Genomic DNA, 12,341 nt, shown 5'->3' with positions numbered 1-12,341 from the left:
GCGCGGTGCCGGACGGCACGGTGGTACTCACTCAGCCAATGATGGATACAGAGTCTCCGGTAAAACAAACGGCTGGATGGACGGGTCCCGCAGCCGGCTGCTGTGGTTACTCCCGGTAGGTTGGTGGTGGCTGCCTTTCCCTGCACCTGTTGTGTAACTTCGGTCCCGATGGCTTCCCACCGGTAACCCGCTCCCCAGCTTAGATATGGGCCGGAGGAGCCCCTTTTGCCCGCAGGCTCTGGCCCTGGGAATTCTAACTATGGCGGTAGCTGTATTTCCCTTTCTCGGTTTGGACGGTTGCCTTCAGTCGGGTCTTTGATGCTAGGAAACCCTGGAGGTTCCGGTCGCTAACGGATTTGACCTGTTTAACAGCGACTCCAAGCCTGGTCGGGGTCCGCAGGCCCTGCCGGTTTGTGCTGGCTTCTCTTCGCTCCCCGGTTCGGTACCGGCGGGCCACCGCCCATCCCCGGTCCTGAGGTTCCGCGTCGATCGGCCTCTCCTGCAGACGGCCACCACCGTCTGCCAACCTTACTCTCGGTGCCCGGGCCACGTACCCGGACACAGTTAGTCTGCTCCTCACTTGCCACTTCTTTCCTCTCCTTCACTCTCCCTAACTACACTCTGACTTCCTTTCCCGCCTCCAGGACTGTGAACTCCTCAGTGGGTGGGGCCAACTGCCTGGCTCCACCCCACCTGGTGTGGACATCAGCCCCTGGAGGGAGGCAACAACGATTTGTGTGTGACTGATGTGCCTATCTCGGGGTGTGGGGTGTGTTGTTGCAGTACCTGTGACGACCTGGTTTGTCCAGGGTGCCACACTAATATGCTGAGAACGATTTTTAGTTTCAGGATGACCTCTCCGCGGCAAACGATTTTGACCGCTTTTGCGATTGTTTAAGGTCGCTCGTACTTGTCACACACTGCGATATCGTTAATGACGCCGGATGTGCGTCACAAACACCGTGACCCCGACGATAATTCATTAACGATATCGCAGCGTGTAAAGCCCCCTGTAGTCTATTGTGAATTTTGACGTGTGTTTAGAATCATTATATATTTGTAGAAGCCATTATCTTGGCAGTGAGCACAGCTTAGTGGGAACCTGTGAGAGGCCTAAACAGGAGAATATGTGGCAGCAATGGTGGAACAGGGTTACTTGTGGTCCTGAGACTGCTATAGACTGTGTGACATCTGTAACTATGCCCCTGCACTGACTGACTGCCGCTCATCTTTAGAACCAGCTGTCAGTCAGTGTAGCGGGTGTGGTTACAGTCACCGCTCTAGATTCACAGAGCGGTGACTGAACCCGACCGGCGCCTCTCATGTGACTGAAGTCCAAACACTGCCGGGATGATTAAAATTCATTCCCTCCCAACAGCGTGGTTCAATGTGCAGGATTTAAATGCTAGTAACCTGCAGATTAACCCCATATCGGCAGGCTAATAACGTTTTTACAGGTGACAGGTTACCTTTAAAACTGAAATGATTTATGGCACTGGAGGTACAATTTGAGACATGTCATATGTGTTGTGCAAAAGCAAAATAACTGACTGTTACCTGTTATATGATGTATAAAATATGAGACAATAACACTTTTCTTCCTAATGGGATTTACCTGTATCTGTTGCAATTCCCTCGAGGGCCGCTGCAGCATTAGGTCCAAGGGCGATCACATGAATAATTGCTCCACTGTCTATTATTTCTTTTTTGCAAGCTGCTGGAAAATTGCCATCTTCTCCATCTGATAGTAGAACTATTTCAGTACCATATGTGGATTTATCCTTGGATGCCTTATTTACCTAAAATATAAATTTATTTTTAATTCACATTTTTTGGTCAATGTGCGACTACAACATTTGGTATTATTGTGATTTTTTGGTGTCGAAATTCTCAATGTTAATATACACTGACATACAGTACAACTGAAAGGAAAACTATGTAAAGATGAATACGTGGATGGACCACGCTAATCAACTGTAGCCACTTTATTAGGGTGCACCAATTGTACAATGCACTATTCTGCTCCATTTTACAGACCAGAATAGTATATGCACCAAAAGGCAACTCTTTTTTTAGTCATCTGGTCCTTGAATTGCTAGTCCTGAGTAACTCACCAAATATGCAACGTGTGCACGTGGCCTTAAGCGGGCTTTACACGCTGCGACATCGCTAATGCGGAGTCGTTGGGGTCACGGATTTTGTGACGCACATCCGGCCGCATTAGCGATGCCGTTGCGTGTGACACCGATAAGCGATTTTGCATCGTTGCAAAAACGTGCAAAATCGCTAATCGGCGACATGGGGGTCCATTCTTAAAAATTGTTACTGCAGCAGTAACGAAGTTGTTCCTCGTTCCTGCGGCAGCACACATCGCTGCGTGTGACGCCGCAGGAACGAGGAAGCTCCCCTTACCTGCCTCCCGGCCGCTATGAGGAAGGAAGGAGGTGGGCGGGATGTTACGTCCCGCTCATCTCCGCCCCTACGCTGCTATTGGGCGGCGGTTCAGTGACGCTTCAGTGACGTCGCTGTGACGCCGCACGGACCGCCACCTTAGAAAGGAGGCGGTTCGCCCGTCACAGCGACGTCGCCGGACAGGTAAGTATGTGTGACGGCTGTTGTGCGGCACGGGCAGCGATTTGCCCGTGTCGCGCAACAGATGGGGGCGGGTACCCACACTAGCGATATCGGGACCAATATCGCAGTGTGTAAAGTAGCCTTTAGAATATGTGCATGCAGTGTCTTTTTTAAGGCAGATTCTTTCCATAGCCCTCCTGAAAAAGCGCTCAATAAATGTAAAAATAAGATATAAGATGCCATGTGCACGTACCCTTAGGGGCGGTTTTTACATGTTCAGGTTTTTAGACATTTTTTGAAGCCAAAACTGAGAAGAGTCTGATGATTATAAATCCATTCTTAGCTTTGGCATGAAAAACTACATGAAAAACCTGAACATCGAAAAACACATTAAAGCTTTTTGCACACGGCGTCTTATAGACACTGGTGTAGATGCTAATTTTTCCCAGGCGAAGCCACTTCAGAGAGTCGCTGGAGGTCACTTGCCTGATGTGCTTCTTGTGGCGGCTCACCAGCTAGCATGTCTAAAGGGTGTTTTACACGCTGCAACATCGCTAGCGATTGTTAGCGATGTCGTGCGCGATAGTACCCGCCCCCGCCGTATGTGTGGCATGTGTTGATCACTGCCGTAGCAAACACTATCGCTACGGCAGCGTCACACGCACATACCCGTTCAGCGACGTCGCTGTGACTTCTCAACCATCCCTCCTACAAGGGGGAGGTGAGTTCGGCGTCACAGCGACGTCACTAAGCGGCCGCCCAATAGCAGAGGAGGGGAGGAGTTGAGCGGTCGGAACATTCCACCCACCTCCTTCCTTTCTCATTGCCGGTGGACGCAGGTAAGGTGATGTGCGTCGTTCCTGCGGTGTCACACACAGCGATGTGTGATGCCGCAGGAAGGAGGAACAACCAGCAGCATGCAACAGCAACAACACTTGGAAAAGGAGCGATGTGGAAATGATCAACGATTTTTGCCGTTTTTGCGATCGTTGCACGTCACTCCTAGCTGTCACACGCTGCGATGTCGCTAACGGCGCCGGATGTGCGTGACAACCACCGTGACCCCGACGATATATTGTTAGTGATGTCGCAGCGTGTAAAGCACCCTTTACTCTATATTATGCAGACATTGAAATATAGAGCATTTGAGACTTCAGAATTTCTACCAGAAGAATGATTCAAATTGTCTCTCCAGTAAAGGAGACAAACTCTAGCACAGCGCCACCTATTGGAAGTAGCGATCCTAAAAGTCACAAGTGGATTTTCGACAATCCTTTGCAATATGACTCAGGATATATAAGCCAGATCAGAATCCCAATTTGCAGACACGGTGTTTCGGGGTGCTTGCCCCTCGTCAGTGCAAAGTATGGGGGTGTCTGATCTGGCTCATGAGAAAGCTATGTGGGGACCACGGGGGAACACTATTCTCCTTAAGGAGACTTTGCAAGCCAGTCTGGCTGCCAGGTAAGGGGACTTATAGCTGCAATGCCCCTAAAATTCCACGGGGGAACACTATTCTCCTTAAGGAGACTTTGCAAGCCAGTCTGGCTGCCAGGTAAGGGGACTTATAGCTGCAATGCCCCTCTGGGAAATATTCAAATTGTCTCTCCAGTAAAGGAGACAAACTCTAGCACAGCGCCACCTATTGGAAGTAGCGATCCTAAAAGTCACAAGTGGATTTTCGACAATCCTTTGCAATATGACTCAGGATATATAAGCCAGATCAGAATCCCAATTTGCAGACACGGTGTTTCGGGGTGCTTGCCCCTCGTCAGTGCAAAGTATGGGGGTGTCTGATCTGGCTCATGAGAAAGCTATGTGGGGACCACGGGGGAACACTATTCTCCTTAAGGAGACTTTGCAAGCCAGTCTGGCTGCCAGGTAAGGGGACTTATAGCTGCAATGCCCCTAAAATTCCACGGGGGAACACTATTCTCCTTAAGGAGACTTTGCAAGCCAGTCTGGCTGCCAGGTAAGGGGACTTATAGCTGCAATGCCCCTCTGGGAAATATTCAAATTGTCTCTCCAGTAAAGGAGACAAACTCTAGCACAGCGCCACCTATTGGAAGTAGCGATCCTAAAAGTCACAAGTGGATTTTCGACAATCCTTTGCAATATGACTCAGGATATATAAGCCAGATCAGAATCCCAATTTGCAGACACGGTGTTTCGGGGTGCTTGCCCCTCGTCAGTGCAAAGTATGGGGGTGTCTGATCTGGCTCATGAGAAAGCTATGTGGGGACCACGGGGGAACACTATTCTCCTTAAGGAGACTTTGCAAGCCAGTCTGGCTGCCAGGTAAGGGGACTTATAGCTGCAATGCCCCTAAAATTCCACGGGGGAACACTATTCTCCTTAAGGAGACTTTGCAAGCCAGTCTGGCTGCCAGGTAAGGGGACTTATAGCTGCAATGCCCCTCTGGGAAATATTCAAATTGTCTCTCCAGTAAAGGAGACAAACTCTAGCACAGCGCCACCTATTGGAAGTAGCGATCCTAAAAGTCACAAGTGGATTTTCGACAATCCTTTGCAATATGACTCAGGATATATAAGCCAGATCAGAATCCCAATTTGCAGACACGGTGTTTCGGGGTGCTTGCCCCTCGTCAGTGCAAAGTATGGGGGTGTCTGATCTGGCTCATGAGAAAGCTATGTGGGGACCACGGGGGAACAGAAGAATGAGCATGTAACTTTTTTTTCAACTGCTTCAGGGTTTGCAAACCCTGAAGAGTTGAAAGAAGTGACAGAGATGGAATACACTGACTTTTAACTTTCAGGCTCGATATCTCACCATCCACTGCAGCTTTAAATGTGATACTACCACTACCATCATTTTATAGACAATCATCTTAGCTAGCTCATACATAAATTTGATTTGCAACTATGTAGTATATGAAGAGTTATGCAAGTTCTTGTCATGTCACTGCATTGTTACAGTTTTGCTCCTAAAATTCTAAGTTTTAATTTTTATTATTTTGTAAATCCACCTTTGGTTTTCAACACTACCTGAATCCTTTTGATGAGAATTGGTGGAGGAAGGTTGAACTAGATGGACCTAGTTCTTTTTTCAACCTATGTAACTATGTGACTCAAGCATGTCTCAACTGAAAACTGATCCTAGGTCTCATCTACACATTCCCATGTTGGTGCATATTGGTCGACTCCCTTGCATATGTATACAGCTTTTTCTTAAACTCTACCCACAAGTGTTAGATTGGGTTGAGGTCTGTGGGCTGTGGGAGCCAATCCACCTCCTCTACTTCATTGTCATTGAACCATTTCTTCACCAATCTCGACTTATGCTTTGGGGGTTGTCTTGTTGGGACACTATGTTGTCATTTTAATACCCATAGTACTCAAATGTACGAAATAGCTTGTCTTGTAGGATACTCATATATAGCTCAGCATTGAGCCAACCATCGATCCTGGTCAAATATCCAACTTCTTTTGAATGTGAAACAATCACATATTATCAAGCTTCCTCCACCAAACTTGTCAGTTCATCAATTTTTTTGATATATTAGCCCATTTTTCCCTTGTTTCTTCAAGACAAATTTGCACCTAACATAGCATAGTCTATTGACTTTTATCTTATTGCTCCAAATCATCCATTTCCAATCTTTTCCTGTCCTCTTTTTGTGCTTTTTTTGCAAACTCGAGCAGACAATTTGTATGACAATATTAAAGTCGAGGCTTCTTCACCCTTTTTCAGGCCTCCATTCCAGACTTGTGTAATGTGCATTGCTCGCAGCTTGTGTGGACATCTGTGGTCTCACTATTATGAAGCATACGAGCCGCCTCCACTGCTGTGTTTACCACTAATAGACCTTGTGATGAGCTGACTTGTTGACTATAATACTTTGTTTGGATTTCACCGCTTGACTTTTGAATGGATAGAAGGACTTCATTTCATATTCTTCCAACTGTCATGGCACTCACATGATACAGTTTGCCAATTTTTTTCCCCACAAATCTAAATTCAATATTAGTATTGTTTTGAAGTGGGGGAGGAAGCTGGAGTACTTGGAGGAAGACTGACGCAAGGACGGGAAAAACATATAAACTCCTTCCAGATGTTGTCCTTTGAACTCAGGACTCCAGATGCTAAAGCCACCACACTACAGATGTGCATTTTTTCCTTTTGGCTCAACATGGGAACTGGCAATCTGATTTTTTCATTTTACTAGTCATTTTTTTCATCATGTACATTTTTAATGATAAAAAGTATTTTATGAATAAATTGGAAAACCAAAATGTTTAAAATCTATTTATATGAGTGTATGGAAAACCCCGGTACCGCAGCTGCAGCTTGTTCTTAGAAACTATTTACTCACCCTCCCCGGGTCTTGTGCTGAGTCTCCGTTGCTTTTTTCAGTGACTGTTGTTGTCTGTATCACTGGTTTCACATTGACAAAGCTGCAGCCAATCACTGAGCTCAGTTGCTCTTTCCGCACCGCACACAATGCTTAGGTGCTGAGCTCAATGATTGGCTCTAACACTGTTGATCACATCAGCGCTGCAGGCAATAATATACAGAAGCAGCGGCAGAGACTCAGTGCTGGACCCAGGGAGAGCGAGTAAAGCCGAGGAACAAACTGCAGGCGAGGGACAAGGGTTTTCCGAAATCAGACAACTCCTTTAAATTTAAAAAACCATATTTTTCGGATTATAAGACGCACTTTTTCTCCCAAAAATGTGTGAGGAAAATGAGGAGTGCGTCTTAAAATCCGAATATAGCCTACTGGTGGGCAATCTGTGCGGCGACCGGGTGCGTTCGGGCGGCCGGGTGCCTGTGGCTGCGTGCGGGCAGTAGGGTACCTGTGGCTGCGTGCGGGCAGCTGGGTGCCTGTGGGTGCCGGCTGCCTCTCTGTGCGTGTGTGCGGGCAGCGGAAGGCCTGCTCGCTGTCACTCTGTGCATGCGTTCTTCGTGTGGGTGACTTTGCGGCAGGTGTCCCAGTGTGTCTGCGGTCCCAGTTTCAAATGATGACTTCGGGAGTCAGCGCGTGCGCAGATGGAGCTCTTGGATGAGAGCTCCATCTGCGCAGGCGCCGCTCCGGGAGTCAGCGCGTGTGCATATGGAGCCCTTGGATGAGAGCTCCATCTGCGCATGCGCCGCTCCAGGCGCCATCATTTGAACCGGAACAGCGGACACACTGAGACACTCACTGCACCACCACTCACCCGCCACCACTGTTGCCGCCACTGCTGCCGCCACGGACCCACCGCGGCTGCCGCCACGGACGCCACCGTGCTTGCTGCCACGGACACCTGCCGCCACTGACCGCCACTGCCACCACGGATCCGTCACGGCAGATGCTACTGACCCGCCGTGGCTGACACCACGGACCCGCTGTGGCTTCCAACACAACCTCTGCCTCCTGTGATCCCGCTTCACCACCACTGCTGCCCCCCTCCAGTAAGACAACACCGGATTATAAGACGGACCCCATTTTTATTTTTTTTTACCTTTTTTTATGTCTAAATTTGGGGTGCGTCTTATAATCCAGTGCGTCTTATAAAACGAAAAATATGGTAATTTCAATATTCTTAGTGATTCTTTTTATATATCACTACTATGTTTTTTTGTCAGCAATATAAAATAAGTATAAAAATGTGTTAGTTACCTCAAAACCTTTCCGAATGCCATCACATATGTTTGTTCCTCCACTAGCTTTCCTTTTCAGAAGACGTTTTAGATGTTCGCGGTTAGCATCATTGATTATTTGTACTAGGGGTGAAATAATAGAAGCAGCACTGTGAAACTCCACAAGTCCAACGAATGAGCCGTCTTCTACTATCTGCATGATAAATACTTCTGCAGCCTGGACAAGTCTTAAATCTCGTTCACTCTGTAAATGCATGAATTATTGGAAAGATTTAACTAAAGTTAAACTGAAGTTAGGTCTAAATAAGTATAGTGAGCAAACCTGTAGTGAGCAAGATGTTATCCGATCAATGCTGAGAGCTCCAGCAAATAGTAATAGCCAGCATCAAACACAAAGAGCCCTAAATTTAGTCTCCATTAAAGCCCATATGGGGACTTAAGGCTCCGTTACACGCAACGACATCGCTAACGAGATGTCGTTCGGGTCACGGAATTCCTGAAGCACATCCGGCCTCGTTAGCAACGTCATTGCGTGTGATACGTACGAGCAACCGCTAACGATGCAAAATACTCACCAAATCGTTGATTATTGACATGGCGTTCATTTCGCAAATATCGTTGCTGCTGCTGGATGCAGGTTGTTCATCATTCCTGAGGCAGCACACATCGCTACGTGTGACACCCCAGGAACGACTAACAACACCGTCCTCCATCAATGAGGTGGGGGCGTAACTTTCATGCGGCTGCTCTCCGCCCCTCCGCTTCTATTGGACGTCTGCCGTGTGACGTCGCAATGACGCCGCACAAACCACCCCCTTAGAAAAAAGGCTGTTTGTCGCCCACAGCGGCGTCGCTAGGAAGGTAAGTATGTGTGACGGGTACTAGCGATATTGTGTGCCATGGGCAGTGATTTGCCCGTGATACACAAATGATGGAGGCAGGTGCTTTTGTACCGCCCTGAGAGGGGCTCGACTGCTCCCTGGCCAAGCTGAGCCGCTCAAGGTCCGGGCTTGGGATGTCGGTGGCTCGAGCACCTCCGGACCGGGGGCCACGTCGCTCTGTTAAGGGGAGGTAATGGGGTGGTGGTGTGGGACGAGGTCCACAGCCGGGGGGCCGCGTTGTCGTTAGACGGGTCGTGACGCCACCCACGGGTCATGGTGACGGCATGCACCACCGCTGCGGCTGGAGTGAAGGGGGCTCCTGGGATCGGTGTTGAAGGCGCAGCCTGGATGTTGATGTTAGCCCCTCCGTGGGTAGGGGCGGTGTGTCCCGGGGTTGTCGGGGTGCAAGGTGCCGTACTGTGGTGTGGTGTTGTGCCCGAATGGCACTGGTGTACTCACTATTAATTCACACTCAGAGTCACTGGTAAACCAAAGTTCGAGTATGGTCGGGTCCCGCAGCCGGCTGCTTGTGTCCCTTGTGAGGCTGATGGTGGCCCCTTTCCCTTGCACCTCTTGTTGTGGTTTTCAGCTCCTCTGCCTGGGCAGTGGTAGCCCGCTCCCCGGCATTTAGCTGCCGGAAGAGCCCTTGGTTGCCCGCAGGCACTGGCCCGTCGGATGTTTGGCCATTGGCGGTGGCTCTCACCCGGTATCGGTGGGCTGTTGCCTTCTTTCGGGATTATGGGTGACGATGAACCCGTGAGGTCCAGACGGCAGTCAGTTAATTTGCCTACACTCAATGGCTTCTAAGCTAGGACGAGGTCTGAGTACCCGGTTTCTGGTGCTCCAATAAACGGTTGACTCCCCGGCTCAGGGCCGGCGGGCTCCAACCCTGGCCCGGTCCCTACGGTTCCGCCGGTTGCTATACCGGTACTCCTGCAGGCGGACACCACCGTCTGCCTGCCTGACGTTACGGGGATCCCAGGCTCCAACGCGGGTCCCTGACAGCTCTGCTCCTCACACCTCCTGTCACTCTCACTCTACACTCTGTTCTGTTTGTATTTCCTGCCTCAGGACAGTAGTCTCCTCGGTGGGCGTGTCTTTCCACCTAACTCCACCCACCTGGTGTGCCCTTCTTGCCCTGAGGGAGGCATCAGGTCTCCCTTTCGGGTGACGGGTGTATCCTCACAAGGGATGGGGGGGGTTGTGTTGGGTGGTGGATGCTGTTAACTGTGACCCCTGGGGTCCAGGGCATCACACTTTCGCTAGCGATGTCGCTGTGTGTAAAGCGCCCTTTACTCTCTGAGTCTCATATATAAGCTTCTCAAGCCTTCTATCCAATGGTCGGACTCTTCGCCAGGCCCAGGGAAATGGGTCTCTCAGTTAAATAATTGTCCAGTAAAGGACCTCTTGCAGGCCACGCTACGTATTATGTCCATGTTACCATACGATAGTTGCAAAACTATGGTGCTCATTATCTTTCATAGAGTATATATTTCCCCGGCAGTTAAATCTAGGATGTCCCCCTCTGGTAACTACACTTGCCCTAAATGCATGCATTCCCCAGCTGATATTTTCCACTGTCTGTGGGATTGCCCGAGGTTGAGGTCTGGCGTGCACTCCCACAACACCTAATACCTACTGATGTTTCTATTCCCTCTCCCCTGAATTGGCTATCTTCAATATTCTTCCACAAGACCAGCTGTCCATCAGCGCCGCACTTTATTTCAGCTGGGCGGCGGCCACCCGTAAAAGTATCTTACACCTCTAGGTGCAGAACGCAGTCCCTACTGTTAGTCTAATTAGTACGAAGGTGGCCTACCTCTATAAAATGGACTGGATAGAGTCCTTACTTAACAAAGAAAAACTCACCACACGTTTCTTTCTTACATGGTCTTCTTTTATTAATGCCAAAACACTGTCTACATGTAACGAGGCGAGCAGCTCTGACTGTTTTGTGATTAAAATGGACATGGAGACTGACATTACACAGGATGGTGCTGCCACCTTGTGGACAAGTGCTGAAACTGCTCGAGAGGTGGACGCTGTAAAATCTGATCCCCTCCCTCAGGCACTTGTTGTACAGGAAGTAAAAGTGTGGGAAAAGGACACTGAGCTACCGGAGCTGGACCTGAGCAGACCTGCCTCGGACTGCCCTCATCGCTGAAGCGTGAGGGATTCCCAGAACTGCTGCAGATGGGATACTGGACACAAGGGACCTCCGGACCGTCTCCTTCCTCCGTACCAAGAGACTGTAAGCTAGTCCACTGTTGTGAAGGCTGAAGATCTTCCCACTTCTCTCCCTTGGAGTCGTCGCCATTTACCCGGAGTCGAGGCCTGCTACGTGGGAGCCCTCCCTCCTTGTGTTTTGGACTGGTAATATAACCTATAGGGCAAGTCAGGGACAGAATTCTTGTTTATCATTGCTGTTTTTTTGTGTTCTGCGCCGCGCGTCTGAAGTTAAAGACCTGGATAGTAAACCCTGGTTATGTGTGATGTTAAGCCAGCAGCGTGTGTCATTGAGATGTTTACCAGTAAAGAAATGTCCCCCGACATAAAATCCGAGCGTGGGGATTTTGTTGGCGCAGATCATGGAAACTCTGTCACGGCCTTACCCGAGGTCACTTCACACACACCAAGCGGTGAATGACTGTTTCCAATTTACTGACTGGTACATGAGGCAGAGTTCCAGTTAGGCTTGTGTAATGTTTTGTCAGAAGACTTTTCTATGCGTGCCATAGGGAGGAGTAGAGGGGTTCTGGGAAGTTCTCCCTATTTGTTGGTTCATACTTAAAATATGCCGTCTTATCTCCCTTTTTTCTTTTTTTGTACTACTGACAAAGTGTATTTCCTTTTGTTTCCTTTTATTTTATCTTGGATATGTCTGTGTACCTTGTTTTTTCTTTCAAGAAAGACGGTTTAAAAAAGAAAAAAAAAAACACAAAGAGCCCTGTGTGCACTGCGGCAGCACTTGTCTTTGTCTGTGTGCCACAGTGGCCCGTGTTAGAGTTAGCGTGCACACAACACACACACTTCAAGGGCCGGCGGCATTGAACGGTAAAGTGGGCCGCCGGCCCTTTAAGATTCCGGCGCAGAATCCTGTGCGCGCACACACAGAGACAGAGGCCGCGGTGGCCCATTATGCACATTTACTTTAAAACCCAGAGGGTAAATACCCGCTGTGCCAGATCATCAGATGCTACTGTCATAATGTCTTTTTGTTGGCAGAGTTCACCCTCTCCTCACCAGTCTCGGGGATTCCAGTCCTCTGCGTGCCCTACTCCC

General features: G+C 49.0%; 1 protein-coding gene across 2 annotated transcripts in view; it reads right to left on the bottom strand.

Moving 5' to 3' along the window:
• Positions 1-12,341, bottom strand: part of LOC142250154 (calcium-activated chloride channel regulator 1-like) — an 80,540-nt gene that overhangs the window by 35,441 nt on the left and 32,758 nt on the right. For both annotated transcript variants that reach the window (XM_075322288.1, XM_075322287.1), the window contains exons 7-8: positions 8,198-8,422; positions 1,616-1,799 (exon numbers count right to left, since the gene is read on the bottom strand). In XM_075322288.1, coding sequence (XP_075178403.1) covers positions 1,616-1,799; positions 8,198-8,422 — 409 coding nt within the window. The remainder of the gene's footprint in view (positions 1-1,615; positions 1,800-8,197; positions 8,423-12,341) is intronic.

This window comes from Anomaloglossus baeobatrachus, chromosome 8 (genome assembly GCF_048569485.1).
Source record: "Anomaloglossus baeobatrachus isolate aAnoBae1 chromosome 8, aAnoBae1.hap1, whole genome shotgun sequence".
NCBI lineage: Eukaryota > Metazoa > Chordata > Amphibia > Anura > Aromobatidae > Anomaloglossus > Anomaloglossus baeobatrachus.
Note: the sequence above shows the minus strand (reverse complement) of the source record. Positions and strands in the feature narration are given on the sequence as shown.